Source organism: Leptosomus discolor, chromosome 11, assembly GCF_034619465.1.
Source record: "Leptosomus discolor isolate bLepDis1 chromosome 11, bLepDis1.hap2, whole genome shotgun sequence".
NCBI lineage: Eukaryota > Metazoa > Chordata > Aves > Leptosomiformes > Leptosomidae > Leptosomus > Leptosomus discolor.
In genome coordinates, this window is record NC_141401.1 from 1,959,047 (window position 1) to 1,976,745 (window position 17,699).

At 45.8% G+C, this 17,699-nt stretch overlaps 1 protein-coding gene across 1 annotated transcript in view; it reads right to left on the reverse strand.

Annotated features, from left to right (window-relative positions):
- Positions 1-17,699, reverse strand: part of MAP2K5 (mitogen-activated protein kinase kinase 5) — a 136,802-nt gene that overhangs the window by 5,279 nt on the left and 113,824 nt on the right. Inside the window, exon 21 of the mRNA XM_086471513.1 lies at positions 17,675-17,699. This exon is cut by the window's right edge and continues 21 nt beyond it. Coding sequence (XP_086327639.1) covers positions 17,675-17,699 — 25 coding nt within the window. The remainder of the gene's footprint in view (positions 1-17,674) is intronic.

A 17,699-nucleotide genomic window follows, 5' to 3' on the forward strand; every position in this document is an offset into this window, starting at 1 on the left:
GTCAGCGGGACCTGTCTTTGCAAATCTTGGCGGACAGCCCCTGGCACGTTCGGGTCAGGCACAGGGAGCGAGGAGGTCACGAGCGGCCCAAGGATGTACGGCATCCACTGGGCTGAAGCCTACGCCAAAAGCACTTTGAGGCTTCTAAGACCTGCGCTCGCCAGACCACACCTCGCGCAGCAGCGAGCCTGCAGCTGCAATAAACACACGCACCAAAGAGCAACACAGGATTGTGGACAGCGCACGAGTCGCTCCCACGTGCTTACAGCAGCTTTTGCAGCGAAAATGCAGCACAAACGAACCTAAGAGGGACTTGTGGTTGGCTTCGCATCCAGAAATGTCTCAGGGAAAACATTCAAGATTTCCTCCAAAGTCTCCAGCGCCGCGGTCGCACCGGCAGCCGTCTCCTCTGCTCTCAGCACCTTCTTCACAAAGTCGCCCTGACGGGTTCTCTGCGTTTTGCCACCACACAGCACCTAGTCCCCCATTTCCCTCCCTTTCCCCCCTATTCCACCAACCACTAACTCCTGCAGTCCAAAACACCCACACCTCAGAAACCAGCGCCTTAAACTGGAGATGCTTTTGGAAGGGAGAGCGGAGAGAAGGGGCGGGGAGATTAGACAGGGAGGGAAGGAAGGAAAGGAAGGAACAAGGGAAAAAACCCCAGGTAAAAATCAAAACAGCTGAAGGAGTTTTGACCTGCACCACTCCAGGTCTAGCGCACGCCCAGGCTGCAGGATGGGGCTGGGATGAACTGTCACCCAAAGAAAGACAAAAAATGAAAGTCACAACAGCTTGGACACTATTAATACATTCCGGTCGCTGAGAGTCTCAGCCACAAATAAAACTCCCAGCCTTGACTTCAACAGTGAGCAATACATTCTAAACCAAACCCAAGCATCCCGCTGTACTTAAATATTCCCCTATGGATTTATTTTGCTTTGCAAGGTAACGCTGAAGAAAGTTAAACATGTGGCAGCTTGAAACGCATTCTCTGTTGCAGCAGCCAGTTTCTCCCTGCCCTGGTGACGTTACACTCTCTGCTTGGTGCGCAGACCTTTTTTGCAGCATCCATCCACCCGTTTTTTTGATGTGGGGAAGTCAGCTGGCTTCCAGCACCGATCCGCCCTGCGCTCGCATCCCCCTGGGCAGCAGCAGAGCCAGGGTGCCGGGCCGTGCCCGGCTCTCCCGCTCCACCAGCACGCTAACGTCAGCAGAGAGCACAGCTCTCGCACGCTGGCGCTTGGGTCCGCTGTGAATTGGCAAAGAAGAGACTGGTATTAAACCTTCCTTAGTGGAATCGCTGCAACGGAGGCTGTTCGTGCCCTACCAGTGATGGTTCAGCCAACACCTGAGTCTCAGTAACGTGCGAGAGCTCACTGCAACACCGACAGGCGGAATCACGGAGGGAGGCACGACGCCAAGGGAAGGGGTGCTCATGAGAGGAGCCTGAAGGCATCGTGGGGTGTCCTCGTGGCAGAGCTGACCCATCCCCACGCACTTCATATTTGCTCAGGCTCCTACACACGTTCACGACAAAGCAGCAACCACCTCCTTGCCAATTCTGAAACATCCAGCCTTAAAAATACCCGGCAATCCGTACATCCAGCAGACCCCAGCCGCAGAAAATAGGCTGAAAACCCACCACCGAGCTGCATCCCCGTCCTGGCCTGCCTGAGCTGTGGCTCGGTGGGACGCACGGCTGCACGGCGATTTCTGCGGCCGGGGGGAAGCGGCTGCCGGCGAGCACACAGCAGCTTAGAGCCGGAAAGGTCAGGCAGGACGGGGCCAGGGATAGCCCCCGAGTGAGTGTCAGCCAGCCTAATTTTGTGTGTCAACTCTGAAAATTAGATAAACAATGACAAACCAGGCTTTTTAAATGAACTTGTCTCATCTCGTTCTCTTGATAAAGGGTACATTTCTCAAGTTGCAGTGTCCCACCAGACAGGTTAACTCTTCCAAAGGGGAGCACCTGGCAGAGGGTGATGTAAACGATTTAAATATCTGACATGAAATTAAAAGGGCAGTGCCCCCCCCGAACGCACAGCCCTGGTGATTCAAACTCATTGCTCACAAACCATCAATCATTTAGCCCAGTCAATTAAACTGCCATTATTCAAGGGTAAAAGTTCCATAATTTTACCTACCCTTAAATTTCAGTCATTTGCTTTTACGGCCTTCTCCTCTAGCCTGAGGAATCTTCGTTTCTGATAACGACCCAGCCAGAGCTTACTGCAACAGACTCTACATCGCACCCTGGGCAGGACGGCAGACCCGAGGGCCTTTTCCAGCACCCAGCACCCACACGCAGCTCTGCTCGCCGGGATCGCTGGTAGGAGCGAGGGTGAACTGTCCAGGGGAGACCAAAGTTCCCCCTGGGACCCAGCCCTAGCCTGTGCATCACCCACAGCCCCAAATCTGGGCTGCCTGAATCCTTTCAGCTATTTAGGCTAATGCACACCTAACAGTTTACACTGCCTCTCCCACACGAGTCCAGGGAAAATCAAAGCTTCACAAGAGTCTCTCCCATAAATAGGTTCCTCTGCCACTGACTATAAAACGCTTGTGTTTGGAGAGCACCAAGGAGGTTTAGACCAACGCTGAGGCTCCTGAACACTGCCCCAGGACAGGCAGACAATAAATAACATCCCTTCAGCAATGCTTCTGGGATTTCAGAGGACTTTCCAGGCACAAAACAAGTGACTGTTTATCGTGAGGCTGGTTTAAAGGGTCCACGAAATAGGCAGCTCCCGACCTTAGCCAGGGTGGCGACCAAGTACATTCCCAATGTGGAATACCAGAGAGCCACCAATTTCCTTGTAAATCTGCAAAAATGACAGGGTGGTGCTTCCTGGGGCAGAGAACACGAGGGGGACGCAGAGGACACGTACAGGAACCTTAATCCCAAACGGCGCTCAATGATTCCACTCTTTTTTTTTGACCACGCATCCAGCTCTAACCCACATCATCGTCCCCTGGGATTTTTTTCTGATTTCTCCTGGAGGATACGCCAGGGTCAGCGCTTGCTCACTGCACTGCCCTGGCAGGAGATGTCCAGGGGCAGCTGAGCCAGCACAGAGCTGCACCGCGGCAGGAGGACACGGAGGTGAAGGGGAGGAACCTGGGAACACCAGCCCGCATCCCCTTGACCTAAGAAGAGCCGAGCCCCGACTGCCAAGCCTGCGTGGCCGAGGCCAGCGGCGGCCGTGCCACCGAGGCACCGCATGCCGCGGGCAGGAGAACTGGCAGGGCCAGCACAGGCTACGGCCGCTGCAGCAAAGACTCGGGGGCTGCCTGTTGACACCCCGAAAGCCCATCTTCCCCGCAGCCTGGAGCGAGCTGCAAAGGCAGCTGCTAAGGTGACCTCTATGAATACAGAGGAGGAAGGAGGGACACCATTAGAGGGACCAAAGGCTTAAGTTAACGACTACATGACACCCAGACGCAACCACAACACCTCGCAAACTAGAAACGACAATAAAAGACTTCATGCTTATGCAAGGTACCTTAGGAAACAAGCAGCACTGCTGCTGGTTGCGACAGTGCCATCCTTCTAACGTTCCTTTCACAGGAATCCTCCCAGCCTGTGCAGTTAAAGGACTGTGCTCCATTTATTACAAAGAAGCACAGACAAATTATGCATTTAATTTAAAAATTCGAATTCAGCATAACAAAAACCATAATAAAAAGATCCCAACTGTTGCAGATACAGACTATCAAGACGATGGCAGTACCCTTAGACGGCATTTCAAATACAGTTTATTAGCGTGTGATATGAAAAGGGTATTTTTATTGCATGATATAATGCAATGGGACCTTGGGCGCTCTGCAGAAGGACCTTGCACTCAGAAGTGTAATGAACCCATAGTCCAAAAAACATTATACTGTACATTAACCTATCATTAATGGCACATTAGGGCTAGGGGCATTGCACGCTTGCTGGTCAGGGCTCCATCAGGACAGTATGGAGGAAACCACAGTCTTCACAGGCTTAAAACAAATAGAGAAAATAAATATTACTGATGGCTACAGGCTGCTTTAAGGGAAGCTCACTCTCTGCTTAACATGCAATTTTGAGGCCATTTTTTAAAGGGGGGGAGGGAGAAGACAATGCAGCAGGTTTTTAGGCAATATTAGAAGCGGCACGTCGCTGCTCTGCAGCACTGAACGTCTCCGTGGTGCATCGGATGCATCAACACAGAGCTCTCCCTGCACAAAACATGGCACCCCTGAGCACTGGGGCACCCTTTAAGAACAAAATGAAAACTGGAAACCTGCTCCCCTTCCCTGCCATTCCCTAATCCCCAGTGCTGGGGGGGGGTTCCCTGGTAGGCTTCCCCGGTAGCGGGAGTTGAGACCGAGGAAGAGCATCCCCTGACCCAGCCCTGCACGGCCCCGTCGCTGCCCACAGGACACCCGGGACCCGTCTGTGCATCTGCACCCACTCCCACCCCACCCCACCCCATCTGAGAGACAATCTGGCAGAACTCCAGCCCGGATCTGCAGTAACTCAGCGCAGAACGTGACCGAATCACGACGCTCCGGATGCTCCCGCATCGGTTGGGATGTCCCACGCCTTCCTCCACTGCAGGCGCTCTCCTTGTTCAAAGGCAAGCTTGATCAGATGGCCACGGTGCAAACCCCACACCAGAAAAGCCTGGCTGGCCACTCACCCCTGGCTGGCTGAAGGAGCCCTGCTGCTGTGGAAAATCAGAACTTGGCTGCAAACTGGCGCACCAGTTACCATCGCAGCCAGTTCTCCCATTGCCACCGATGCGCCCCTGCTATTTACAGCTCTTGTAATTAACGGAGGGCGCGTACTTGAGGGGAAATTCTTGGCCATTCACGTGTTTAATGGGAACACAAGTTGGCCCTCCAAAAGGACAAACACAAATCTCCTCTCTGGAGCTGTCCTACCTCCCCAGGACGCCTGGAAACACGAAGTGCTGAGTAACCCGCGCTACCCTGGCCTGACCCTGTGTCCCCCTCTAGTGACCTCAGCACGTCTAAGATCTCATCACTCCACCGCTGCCCCCAGTAGCGGAGGATTTCACATCTAGAGCTCCTGCCTCCAAGGACAAGCCAAACTAAATGCTGTTCTAATTATCTGTGCTAGCTATCCACAAGGCCGATTTTCTGCTCCCACAGCCAGGAATAGCAGCGAGGAATCCTCAGGCCAATACTCTGCCGCCGACTCCCAAAACATTGTTAATTCACAGGCACGGAAGGTGTCAGAGTTCTCCTCAGGGGCTGCTCCGTGCAGCAGGCTTCCTTCCATCGCTCGCTTCTAAGGCATCAGCGGGATAAAAAAATCTGAAGGCTTCAAACGCTCGCGTTGATCCACGGAGACGCAGGGCGTACACACGGGTGAAAAGACCCTGCAAGACACTATTTAGGTGTGATCTGGCTGTTGCATCTCTCGTTTTACTTTTGCAGTTTTAGGAAGTGTTTTGACCACGGGAGGTAACCCTTTTGCAGAACAGGGCGAGTGCCTGGAGTGCTTGGAACAGCAGCCACTGGGAGGGTTGGCATGCCGCTCTGGGAAGCGTGCCCCCGGCCTCCCAAAGCACCAGCAAGGTCAGCCCTTGCTTTGAGGCACCCTCCTCCAGAAGCGAAGCCTCCTTGTCTCTTCCATGCGGCACCTGCAGCGATGGGACCGCGTACGTCAAATCCCAGCAGGTTTAACCCCACCGTTCCAGCTTTTCCTGCGTGTTTGCACGGCCGTGTTTGATCTGGGAACGAGTGTTTACTGGCCCAGTTCTCTCTCCCAGTTCCCATCCTCAGAATAGCGACTGTTCAGGGCAAGGACTGCCTCTCGCTGGGCTTGGTGAGGAGTTCAGCAGCCCCGAGAGCCTGTTCTCGGCTGGCTGCTAGAACGAAACCTCCCACAGCAGGGGCCAAAGACACGGCGCTCCAGTGGGTCTGCAAGGAGCCTGCAAAGCTCCGGGTGGCCCAGGCGGGCGGAGGGCACGGGGACTCCCGGAGTCAGAAGACAAAAGCACCCAGAAGGTAAAGTTCTCACAGAATTTCCCAGCCCCACGAGGACATCACCTGTAGCTTCTGCCAACTCAGAGAGCAGAAAGGACCGACTTGTCTCGGGAGCGGTGGGGGTAGCGAAGAGGGCCGGAAAACCGCATCGATCGATCGGTGGCGTTCTCTGGGCGGAGATGAAGCAGGGACGAGAGCACATCCACAAGCAAAATCAAGTATCATCAGTCTCCTGGAAGTTCCCGCTCTCCTTCCTCACTCCTTACTCGGCACAGCGAATGGCACAGGCCCAGTTCCACGCGGAGCGTCGGGAAGTGGTGAGTTTTGTTTGTTGCAGGGCCTCCCTAACATACACGGTAATTAAAATGTTGGTTACTAAACAGTTTAAATATATGACAGACAATGCAGTTAAAGCCTACCGTTAGGTCAATATGTGATTTAGATTTGCCATTTAAAAACTCTCATTTAAATTTTGCATACATTAATCACTACCATACTTCAATGTTCTGATATCCACCTGACTACACTATTAAAATAAAACTTGCTGCCCCAGGGAAATCCTACTTATTCTTAATTGTTTCGAGGCTTTGATGGGCTTTTAATCTAAGATTAATTTATGCAATTTTAAATAACTCTTCTTATGATTAATAAGCTTGAAAATTAAAAGGAGTCTAAAGCAATTATAATGAGCATTTGGTCATAACCTCATTAGAAGAAGGAGTGAAGGATACAGCTCTGGAATTCTTACAAGACTACAATTTAAGGTTACTTTCAGAGGAGTCAAACATAGTTCTTGAAATTGCAAAGGCAGATTAGCCTAGGTCAGTGTTAGAACTATGGCTATCTAGATTAGCACACTAATGATTTTATCCCTCTGATGATATGTAAGACAGCGAAAAGATGATACAAAACGTATCAAACGAAGATAAATGGGTAACACCACTAAGCGGTGAAGCTGTATTTCTTGTTTATCCTTTTTATCCTTTTTTTTTTTTTTGAAAAGGGTTCCTTTTTTTGTGCATGTGTGTATTATTTATCTATTTGTAGATTGTTTACCAAGGCACTTTCAGTTTTTATATGATAAAGTTAATTGCAAGTGATTTTAATCTAGTTCAGTAGTTTTGTTGAGGCACCAAAATTCTGCTAAAATTTACAGAACTTGTCTTTAAATATCAGCAGTCCCCAAGTGTAAGAGATGGACCGAGAGGAAGAACAGCTTAACTTCAACCTGAAAACCTTAACCTGAAGAGGAATTGTCCACGTTCCACCTGAACTTTCATTTTTAAACAGCAATACAGATCCTTCCATTATGATTAAAATCCTTTTTTCAACCTTCTTCTGAAGCTTTGGACATCGGCCATAGCCAAACGATGCGCTGGTGGCCCTAAACACAGTCCTCGGAGACCCCTGGTGCACTTGGCTGATGTGTCCGGGCTGGTGTGTCATCATCAGATGTGGGGTCAAGAGGGAATTTTTGTTTTTCAGGTCAGATTAGCAGGAATCGGTGCAGCTCCGCTCTGTAGCATGGATGTGACTTCAAACAACTCAATCCCCTCCTGTTGCGGGACCCCAGGGTGTGCATGGGTGCACGGATGGGCCTGATTTTTGTTGTTCTCTTTCTGTGGCATATATTAGTCTTAAATTTACTCCAGAGTTTTGATTTTGGCTGTGGCACAGAGGAGTCTATTTGCCCATCTGCAGATCATTCTTTCCACAGCAGTTTTGCTTTTGATACTTGCTGTTAAACCGGTAACTGTGCTTGGCATGCCTCCTCGTGCTCAGCTAACAAAGCGAGCTAACTCCCAGCAAAGGTATCTTCTTTGTGATGACTCTTAAAAAACACTAAGGCAACCGAAATACAATTGCAGCGTGCTTTCGCAAGCGCTGCTGAGGTTAAGAAGAGCTGTAGAAAAGGAACAGAGAGAGTGGCCCAAGGCTGATAGAGTATGTCAACATTAGCAAGCTGTCGACAACAGAAGCAGATCTGCAGAGTGAAATGCTTGGTGCAGTGTTTCAGGGATGGAAGAGGTTTTACTTTTGACCAGCTCCGGCCTGGTCTGCGGACAGAGCGCCCATTAGTAGCTGGAGCTCATTAGGTGTGTGCCTGGAGCACATCTTCTGGTTTGGTTTCGTTTGAAATCGATTCAATTGATGAGCTTCAAGACCTGTCTGTGAGGAGAATGAAAGAGCGGTAGCTCTGCAAGAGCAGGAGATTCACACCAGCACGGCACACCTGACCTGAACTCTAACGTTAATGGAGATGCACCTGCAGAAGCATCTTCAGCTCGTGCCTCACCATCAGCACAGGATTGGTCTCGGTGACACCAAACCTAGTCAGACATTAAAAGCTGGTAAGTATTTCCTTCAGATGGGGACTAAGTGTTCCCCTGGACTGGGAAAGAAGGGTGGAAAAAATGATTGTTTTCTCCACCTTTTGAGAAACTGGTTTCTACTGACAGGAGAAAAAAAAAGGAAAAAAAAGAAAAAAAAAGAAAAAAAAAGGAAAAAAAAGGAAAAAAAAAAAGAAAAAAAGAAAAAAGAAAAAAAAAGAAAAAAAGAAAAAAAAAGGAAAAAAAAGAAAAGAAAAAAAGAAAAAAAGGAAAAAAAAAGAAAAGAAAAAAGAAAAAAAGGAAAAAAAGAAAAGAAAAAAGAAAAAAAAGGAAAAAAAAGAAAAGAAAAAAGAAAAAAAAGGAAAAAAAAGAAAAGAAAAAAAGAAAAAAAAGGAAAAAAAAAGAAAAGAAAAAAAGAAAAAAAAGGAAAAAAAGAAAAGAAAAAAAAGAAAAAAGAAGGAAAAAAAGAAAAAAGAAGAAAAAAAAGAAAAAAGAAGGAAAAAAAGAAAAAAGGAAAAAAGGAAAAAAAGGAAAAATAAAAAAAGGAAAAAAGAAAACAGAAATCAGAAAACAGAAAACAGAAAACAGAAAAAAGAAAAAAGAAAAAAGGAAAAGAAAAAAGGGAAAAAAGAAAAAAGAAAAAAGGAGAAGAAAAAAGGGAAAAAAGAAAAAAGGAAAAAAGGAAAAAAATGAAAAAGAAAAAAAGGAAAAAAAAGGAAAAAGAAAAAAAGGGAAAAAAGGAAAAAAAGGGGAAAAAAAAGCTGGAGTAAAACTGAAGCAATCTCCTAAATGTTTTTCATCCAAACCTTGGAGTAAAAAAATGCCGTGTGCATACAAATGCATGCACACATACACACTCTAATAATGACAACGAGGAAAACAAACCAACCCAAAAAACCCCAGAAAATGATCTGGCTGGAAGCAAAAAAGGAGAACGAAACGGCCCGCACTTCGCTAGCATTTCCGTGACGAAGTTTCTGCAAACGAACAAGTTGTTTTTAAAAGTACCCCGCACGATCACGTTGCATTGCATGCCTCCACACCGTCGGCGCCTAGTGCAAAATACCATCCCCGTGTTTGCCAGGTTTAGTAAAGAGACTAAACAAAGCAAGTATTAAATGATCAAACATGCAGGTACTGTCAAAGCACCCCGTCTCAGGAGCAGCAAAAGCGCAGGTATGAAACGACGGCCGAATAAACGTGCAAGAGCCCCGCTGAAAACACAGAGAAGGCAGCAAAAGACATCACCACCAGTTGGCTTGGGGGAAAAAAAAAAACAAAAAAAATCCTTTGAATCCCTCACAAGGTCACTGAACAAACGACCGAGGCCACGACAACCATTTCCATTCTCAGACTTGTATTTTAACGCCACCGTTCCCTACCGGGAGCCTTTCCCCGGTGGAAACCCCGGCTCTCTCCAGCCGCGCAGGCAGACGCCGGCCGAGCCATCCCGATTTACACCAGCCGAGCGTTTAGCCCAGCATCTCCCATTAAATCCGAACAGGCAGATGCACATTTATGGGACAATGAACTTTTCCACGGCTGCGGCTCGTCGTGCTTTGCCGTTACGGCCTCCATAAACCCGCGCGTTCCCGTGCTGCGGCAGCTGCCTCGGGTGGGAGCGCGAGCAGCCGGCTCCGGAGGAGAGGCCGCGGCTTCAAAAAAAAAAAAAAAAAAAAAAAAAAAATCATGTTTAATTTAAAAATTAGAAACTGGAGCAGGCTGTGAGCACAGAGGTTGATTGAAACAAAATTTAAATTCCTGTCAAGCCCATTTAAACACAGGGGCCCTTCATAGACAATTAGCTGCTCCCTGTGAATGCTGAATAAACTCGGGCCTGGTCACTGTTAGAAGAGAGCAGACCTACTGTGAGGAGCTGGAAAAAAATTAACTAAAATCAGGCTGTATGAAATATTTAGCCTCCCAGTTTATCACAGGGGTTTGGAAGTGTAAACAAGACAAAAATCGATTCCTCGGTGCCCTCCAATCAATCCCCCAAAATGGTTAGGGCATCTGTTTCTGCTAAATTTTGTTTACTCTGGCAGATTTGCCTTAATTGCAGTTGTTTATCTCCCATTGTCCCCGGGGCCCTAATCTCCCGATTACTAATACTTAACACTCATTTCACATCTAAAGCTACTTCTAATCCTCAACAGGTTTCTGGGGCTCTTAAAATTATTGAAACGAGGGAGACGGGAGATGCAACCTCTTTGTGAAAGGCACATTTTCTTATCTACTACCAGCTGGGTCCAATCATCACCAGGGATGGCTGCAACAAAGGTGCTAAAAGGCTCTTTCACAGGCACTGCTGCTCCGCTGGGGATTCAGCGGATAAAAAAGAGCTTTGATGGAAAAAAAAAAAAAAAAAAAAAAAAAAAGCCCTGAACAAGAGGGCTATAACAGTCCAGCCAAATAAAGTTACTGTCATAATCAAATGCTGTCAATCACAATGAAAATCCAATTAAAAATCTTTCAGTGCGGCCCTCTTAAGTAGAAAAATGTCCCCTATTTATATGCGTTTTTGTCAACCGCACAAATTAGAAAGTAGTATTAATTGATTTTTTACTACTTTAGGCCCTGATCCTCCAGCTGAATTTCTGCGGATGCAAGAATCAACCGGCACAAATCTGATTAAGGGATTTGAGGCATAATGCACACAGGTCACTAAGAAGCCATATCTGTATCTCCTGCTTTATACTCCGCTTATTCATAGGCAATTATTACCCTTATTTAATCGTGCAGGAGTGTCTTGAGGTGCTAATCAGAACGCAGACCCACAAGTAGCTGGTACTACACAAAGCCAGCAATTTTAGTCCACGCAGTGTGCTTGAATAAATTTCAAATTCCATTTTCGTCATACAAACAAATATCGTACATGGATTTCAACAGTTGCCTGTTAGAACAAATTCCTTTATGAATTTGGAATGAACAGGAAGGACAATATTCTGGGAATCAAAGATACGGTTCTTATTTCGGAACTGTTAACAGATTTTTTTGTTGGTTTTGGTTGTAGGGAAGACAGCTGACCTAAAAACACCAACAAGATCAAGGCAGAACTTCTCAATGTATCGTAACTGAGAGATTTGCAATTCTGCTACCAAAATGAGCGAGATGTAAATATTTGTCTCTGTGCCTGGAGAACTACAGAGCAACCCGAAGTGCCAAATGAAACATTTGCTCAAATTAAACTGCAACGCCCAGGAGACTCAAGTAAAACCAAAAATATTAACTGTATCACTCTAAGCTGTTGCCAATCTGTTTTTGTCCAATTTCCTTAGATTTTCAACACTTCTTCGAGCCAACTCAAGTTATTTCCTTTCACATTTCAGTGGAAAGTGCTAGTACAGTGTGCAGCTTTAGGGCATGTTAGAAAGTCAGATGTTCGCAATTTCTGCAAAAAGTCACTGGCCGTATGAGCAATGGGACTGCCGAAGAGAGTGAATGAATACATCGCCTTCAAACTCTAGTGCTCACGAGTTAACCTTGTCACAGTCTTAGTCTTCTGTAATTGCTGGATTTAGTGACACTGATAGAAGGTATTTCTCCATTTCAAGAGCTGATTTCTCAAGCGACAAAGAAGGACAAATCATACCCCTACGGACAGAGATGGCTTTGTGGTTTTTTGGGGAAAGACAGAGCGAAAGAGGGAGGGGGAAAGATCTATAACCCACCTTTCCCCCTTCCAGCTGAGCGGGCAGTAGGTTGAGCAACTCTGCCACCTGAAAGAACACATTTATTTTTTTTTCTCCAACTCTTGAGCCACCCTGAGCAAGGAAGATAACGAACACACAGCAACAAGAGCATCCCGAGCCCCAGTGTGAAACCCTAGCACCAAATAAGTCAATATAAATTCTGACACGGCCTCCAACGCATCCAGGATTTGATCCAGAACTCCTTGTCCACTCTGTCTGAACTGATTCATTAAAGATACAGTTTAATATTTGTCATATACATTTAACAGTTGGACTCGATGATCTTAAAGGTCTTTTCCAAGCTAAACCATTCTATGATTCTATATTTACAACAGCTAAAATACTGGGCTCTGTACTTCTTTTCCTTGTTGAAATCGGGAGAAAGCCCCTTCCTTCACATCTGGCATGTGTTTGGTGTCTGTCAGAATTTCCCCTTGTCACGGGGTGAATAACTGAGATCATTGTGACAGAGGAGAGTCTAAAAGTTTGCAAACAAAGCTATCCATCACAGGTTCAAACATGGACAATTTATGCTGGACAAATCATTGCTGATAGGAGATCCTGCACTGGCTTAGGGGAAAAAAAAACCCAACCCTAATGCTTGTAAGCAGCCAAAGAGGGAAAATTCTTGTCTCACTGTGATCCAGCAATGATGCATAAACACCTAGATGGGTGCAGACAGAAAACATTTATCTGTAAAGCTGCCTTCACAAGATTTACAGGATGTCTGTGAAAAGCCACGTGCAGACAGCCCCCTCTGGTCTTTCCCAAAAGTTAACACCAACAAAAACCCCAGCCCGTACGGCCGTCTCAGCTACTCAGCCAATGCTGCTGCCGCTGCTATAATGCAAAAGCCAAATTAGCTGCTGGGGAAAATCCCTTTTATTGACAAACGTACGTGGCGGTATTTTACTGGCTTTATTCTGAAGGTTGATATGAAAATCCAGGCAGGATTATGCTGATCCTCCATTTGTTTGTTTAAACCATAAAACTGCTTCCTAAGAGCTACGAACAACGGTTTAACGCAACGAGCTGCAAACAAGCTTGGCTCTACCTGGTAAGAGGTGCTACCATCCAGACCCTCTATTAAGCAGAATATTGCTACTTAAACGCCATTCCTGAAACGGAGAGAGGGAGTGCTGAATGCGCAGGAACAGGAAATTTCAAAATTGCACTAGGCATAAAAAAAAAAAAAAATTAAAAAAAAAAATCAAACAAGAACATGTTTTCTAGCAGGTCAGCCCATGGTTTTAACACTAACGACTACGTATCACACCATCTTCTAAATTAATAAAACACCAACATAAGAAGTATCAGTAATTTACATTTAAAAAAGGAGAAGAGCTAGTAGCTGTGTTTAAAATCTGAAGACTTGAACAAAAGCTATTAGACCAAGTGCAGGAGGTGACTGTATCCTTGGCAAAAAGCGTTGCCTCTCCCTGCCCAATACTTCCCTGAGAAATCCAAGCAGCATCTCAAAGACGGTACTTCTACGCATCCATGGGAAAGCACAACGGAGTAACCGCTAAGTGCTTGACTTTTGGTATTTCAAACACAATTTCTTTAAGTAAATCGCTTTCGTTTAAACAGCCACGTGTAGCACGGTAGAGTTCAATGCGGCACTAACAAAAAACTCAACAAGAGACTTCCAACCATTCTGCTGGCTTTCTGAAAAGCGCATACAATCTGCAAAATAAAAGGCCAAGCTTCCAGCTAAAGAAGAGATTTTAAACAATTACCAAAGCAGGATAGTGATATCATAAAGGCAATTTCTGCGCTAGCTTGTTTTCTGAAACTCTCTTTGCCTCTGAACAGCTAGAACAGATAATAACTATTAGTAAATCAAACTCCTGCAATATCCAGCTGTGTCTCACACATTTACATACAGATAGAATGGGTATATGTTTTTAATATGTATGCGATACGTACTTTTACCACAGCTGAAGTGCATGCTACAAAGGAGGAGGAGAATGGGAATGGAATCAGCATGAGATAATAAAGTGGCCTAGATAAAGTATTAGCCAGCGATTGATCTCAAACAGGGGATGTTGCTTCTCTCTGACCTGATTACTTACTATGCATAGATTCCATTAAATAGAGCTTAGAATGGAAAGCTTCGGAAAAATACCGTAAATACAGCCAGCCCTACAGCTTCCCGAGCCAAACCAGCCCGCAGATGCCTACCCACACACTCGGCGTGAGTGGGAACTTAAACCTTACCCGTGCCGCCACCTCACGCTCGTTAAATGTACACCTATGCCTGCATTTCCCTGGGAGCCAGCCTTGCCAGGCCAGGAAACCCCACGTTTTAAATGAAAACAGGAAGTTCACGGGGAAAAAAAACAACCATAATGTTTATACAGAAGAACGGTTGAGATTTTCCTTTTCTTTTTGGAAGGGGAGAGAAGAGAGACAGAGGAATACGCTGAGATGTTGTGCAGTCTTCCCTGGTGCTGAAAGAGGAGTACGTTCAACTGAATCGACTGCGTGCCCTTCTCTGAACAGAGAACAAACCGGAGACAAAAGGGCAGACACTGTAAGCACAAGGTTCAGAATAACCACCGGTGAATTATAAAGAATGTTCCTTTCCCTGGATGGACAATTTTCCCATTGCTTGGTGCAACCACTTTTTTTTCACTCCTGCGGATCAAGTCTGTTAATTTGAAACTCACTGAAAGAATTAAATCGTTGGTGACGTCGATGCAGAGAAACCGATGTTGTATCTTGGTCTGGGGGCGGGTGTGTGGAAGAAAGGGCGTAGCGACCGAGCGTAAACTTGTGCCAGCTGGTCTGGAAATCGAGTGTTCGCTTGCACAAGAATACCTACGGTACTAGAAAGCCTGACTTTATACAGGAATTTCATACAGCCTTGGCTTTGGCCCTATTTTCCGACAAAATGCGCCTAGTGACTTCTTTATAAAAGGGCTTCCTAACATGATAGACAGGGGAAAGCCATCCCTGATGTAACCCCGCGGCTTCACTGGAGTCGCCAATCTGGCACTCCAGGTATTGTGAGCCGGCCTCTTCAAGTGCATTTAACAACTCACTGATTATCAGGAGAGTAGAAAAAGATTGATGTTCTGCTCCTTTCATTTTGCTTTCAGTCTTTAATTATACTAAATTGGTTACAAAATAGTGACTTCCAGTATGGTTAATGTCCATAGGGGAGACAGCCTGCACTCCGCTGTCTTGTCTGAAGCAAACAATGATCACGTGTTACACCTTTCATCCTTGCTACTGTATTTCTTCCAAATAAATAAAAAACACCCCACGACACCAAAACCCTAATGAACAAGGTGAAATCCTGCCCTCCTTGACACTGATGGCAAGCCGACCTTGCCAAGTCCAGGGTTTCGCTGATAGTATCTGCATCCCCCTGCCCACGCCGACAGCTAACAGGGAGACAGCCATCGGAATGACAGGTTTCAGACATGGATGACGTGGAAGTAGAGGGATTTTGTGGTGAGCAATTCTAGAATTCTGAGGGTATTTAACTGCTTTTGTTCTGGCCCTGTTTTCCAACAAGGTATGGCAACATACGTACATACATGCGTACAGATACGCCGGGTGTATACGACAGACTTATTACGCTAATGTATATAAACGTGGGTTTTCTAAATAAAGTGCTCCTTGACAAGACTGGGTAAGTGCAAGAACGCAAAGGGCTTGATGGGTGAGCAACTCCTGAGGTAACAGTGAGTCTGTTAAGAGGAAAGCACGGGGTGCTCGGAGCCCGTCAGGCTGGCGGAGGGAATTTAGGGCAGCTTAGGAGGGTCAGCCACTTTCAGGCAAGGACTGGGTCACTCCTGTGTTTCAGCAGCAGCCTACCTCACCCTTCAGTACTTGTTGTTGCAAGTTCATTTATAACCGAACAGAAAGTAGCGTGAGGGGCAAAATGCACGAAACAAAAGATTTTGTTTAAAAAGTAGGAAAGCTTCCTTTTTCTTTTTTTTTTTTTTTCTTCTCGAGCTGCTATAATTTTAAAATTATTTTACAAAATACCTCCTTAAAAGGCGACTAGCACACTCCAGGGCATGTAGTTGTAAAGATAAATCTGTGCACTTCCCTAGTACTGCAGGCACTCACCCTTTGGCCTCATTTTTATGACTCTACACCCTGGAGTGGTGTTATTGCTTACAAACATACATATATACTTATGGGGGTCTGTGCGATCTGCAGATGTTTTATTTATAAGTGGCAGGCCTATTGCATCACTGAAACATGCATTTACAAACAGATATAGGTTTTATGAAACCCTATTCCGTTGTTTTAATAGCTAAGCTATCCAGCCATAGCATAATAGTGCACAAGGTAAATGTGTCTACATCTCTAGAACCTGTTCCAAGTTTTCTCAGATGTGACTAACTGCAAGAATTTTCCAACCATCAAAAGTTAATAAAAAAGACAAAACACGGCAGCGTAAGCCTTTCGTACGAGACGCGCACCACCACAAAGCGGAGGAGCTCTGATAAACTTTAAGGCCTCGTTTTACCAAGGTATTTAAGCAGGTGCCTAACTTCAAGTGTAGATCTATTGGAGTTAATACCCTTAAAATTAGATTCACAGTTAAATACTTTACTAACCGCGATCTAAATTGAGACTAGTCTGGATTGTGAGATACCTGCCCCAGGGCATCTTCAGAGATTAGCCTTTAACTAGAGAATAGCTGCAACAGAAACACTTGGTTATTCTACTTGCACTTTGCAGCACGTAAGCAAGAAATGAGACGATGCAAACGTGTCCATAGCTTGTTAAAATTACTCCTAGATACTTAATGCACAGAAAATAAATTATGACGATTTTACATAAGTTACAGGAAACACAGCAGATAAAGGAAAGTAACGAAACGTTTAAAAATCAAAGATATTTGATGCGAGTCAGAGGGGACTGCAGCTCTCCTCTACAACGTAAGTTAGTGTAAATGTTTGTAACAATTGTTTGATATAGCATTTTTCCAGCCGCTTAAAAACAGTCAGAACAGCACTCTGCACGAAACGCACAGCCACAAGGGACCAGCCTGAGAGCAGGCACCCTATTATTGCCTTACTGAAAACGTGACAATTGCAAGCAAAAGCAGCAGCCTCTGAGCTCAGATTCCAGCACGGAGAGCCCTGCTACAGACAGACCCAAGCTACATATTAACTCGATCTTCTGTAGCCAATCTAATTTCATTTTACGCTAATATAAACGAAAACAGTGGCTCCCGCATTTCATTAACAATACACTATTTTGACCGTATGCTCTGTTTTCACTCTTCAGGTTTTGAAAGGTTAAGGCTGGCAAGTGACGACAAAGAGCGACCTACATTGAGCCATAATCCCTGGGCATACAAACTGAAAAAACTGTGTATTAAGAATCAAAACGATTTTGACTGAAACTTGATACTGGCTGTGAAAGTCCTGTATTAACTCCCCAAATCACAAGCGAAGCTTTGGCCACAAGGAAGGTAACAGCAAAACACCCACCAACTTCAGTGGGATCATAATTCTGCCTTTGGTTTGCGTGCTCTCTGTAAACACGTCGCTGCTGCACCAGCCAGAGTTTAGATTGAGATTTGTACATACTGAAAAATGCAGGAAAAAAAAAGGATACGCGAACATGGATACAAGAACAAAAATTATTCGCAGACAAATACGTACTGAGGGGCTCTGAAGTTTCACTTACCATTAGATCTTCAGGCGCTGGCCTT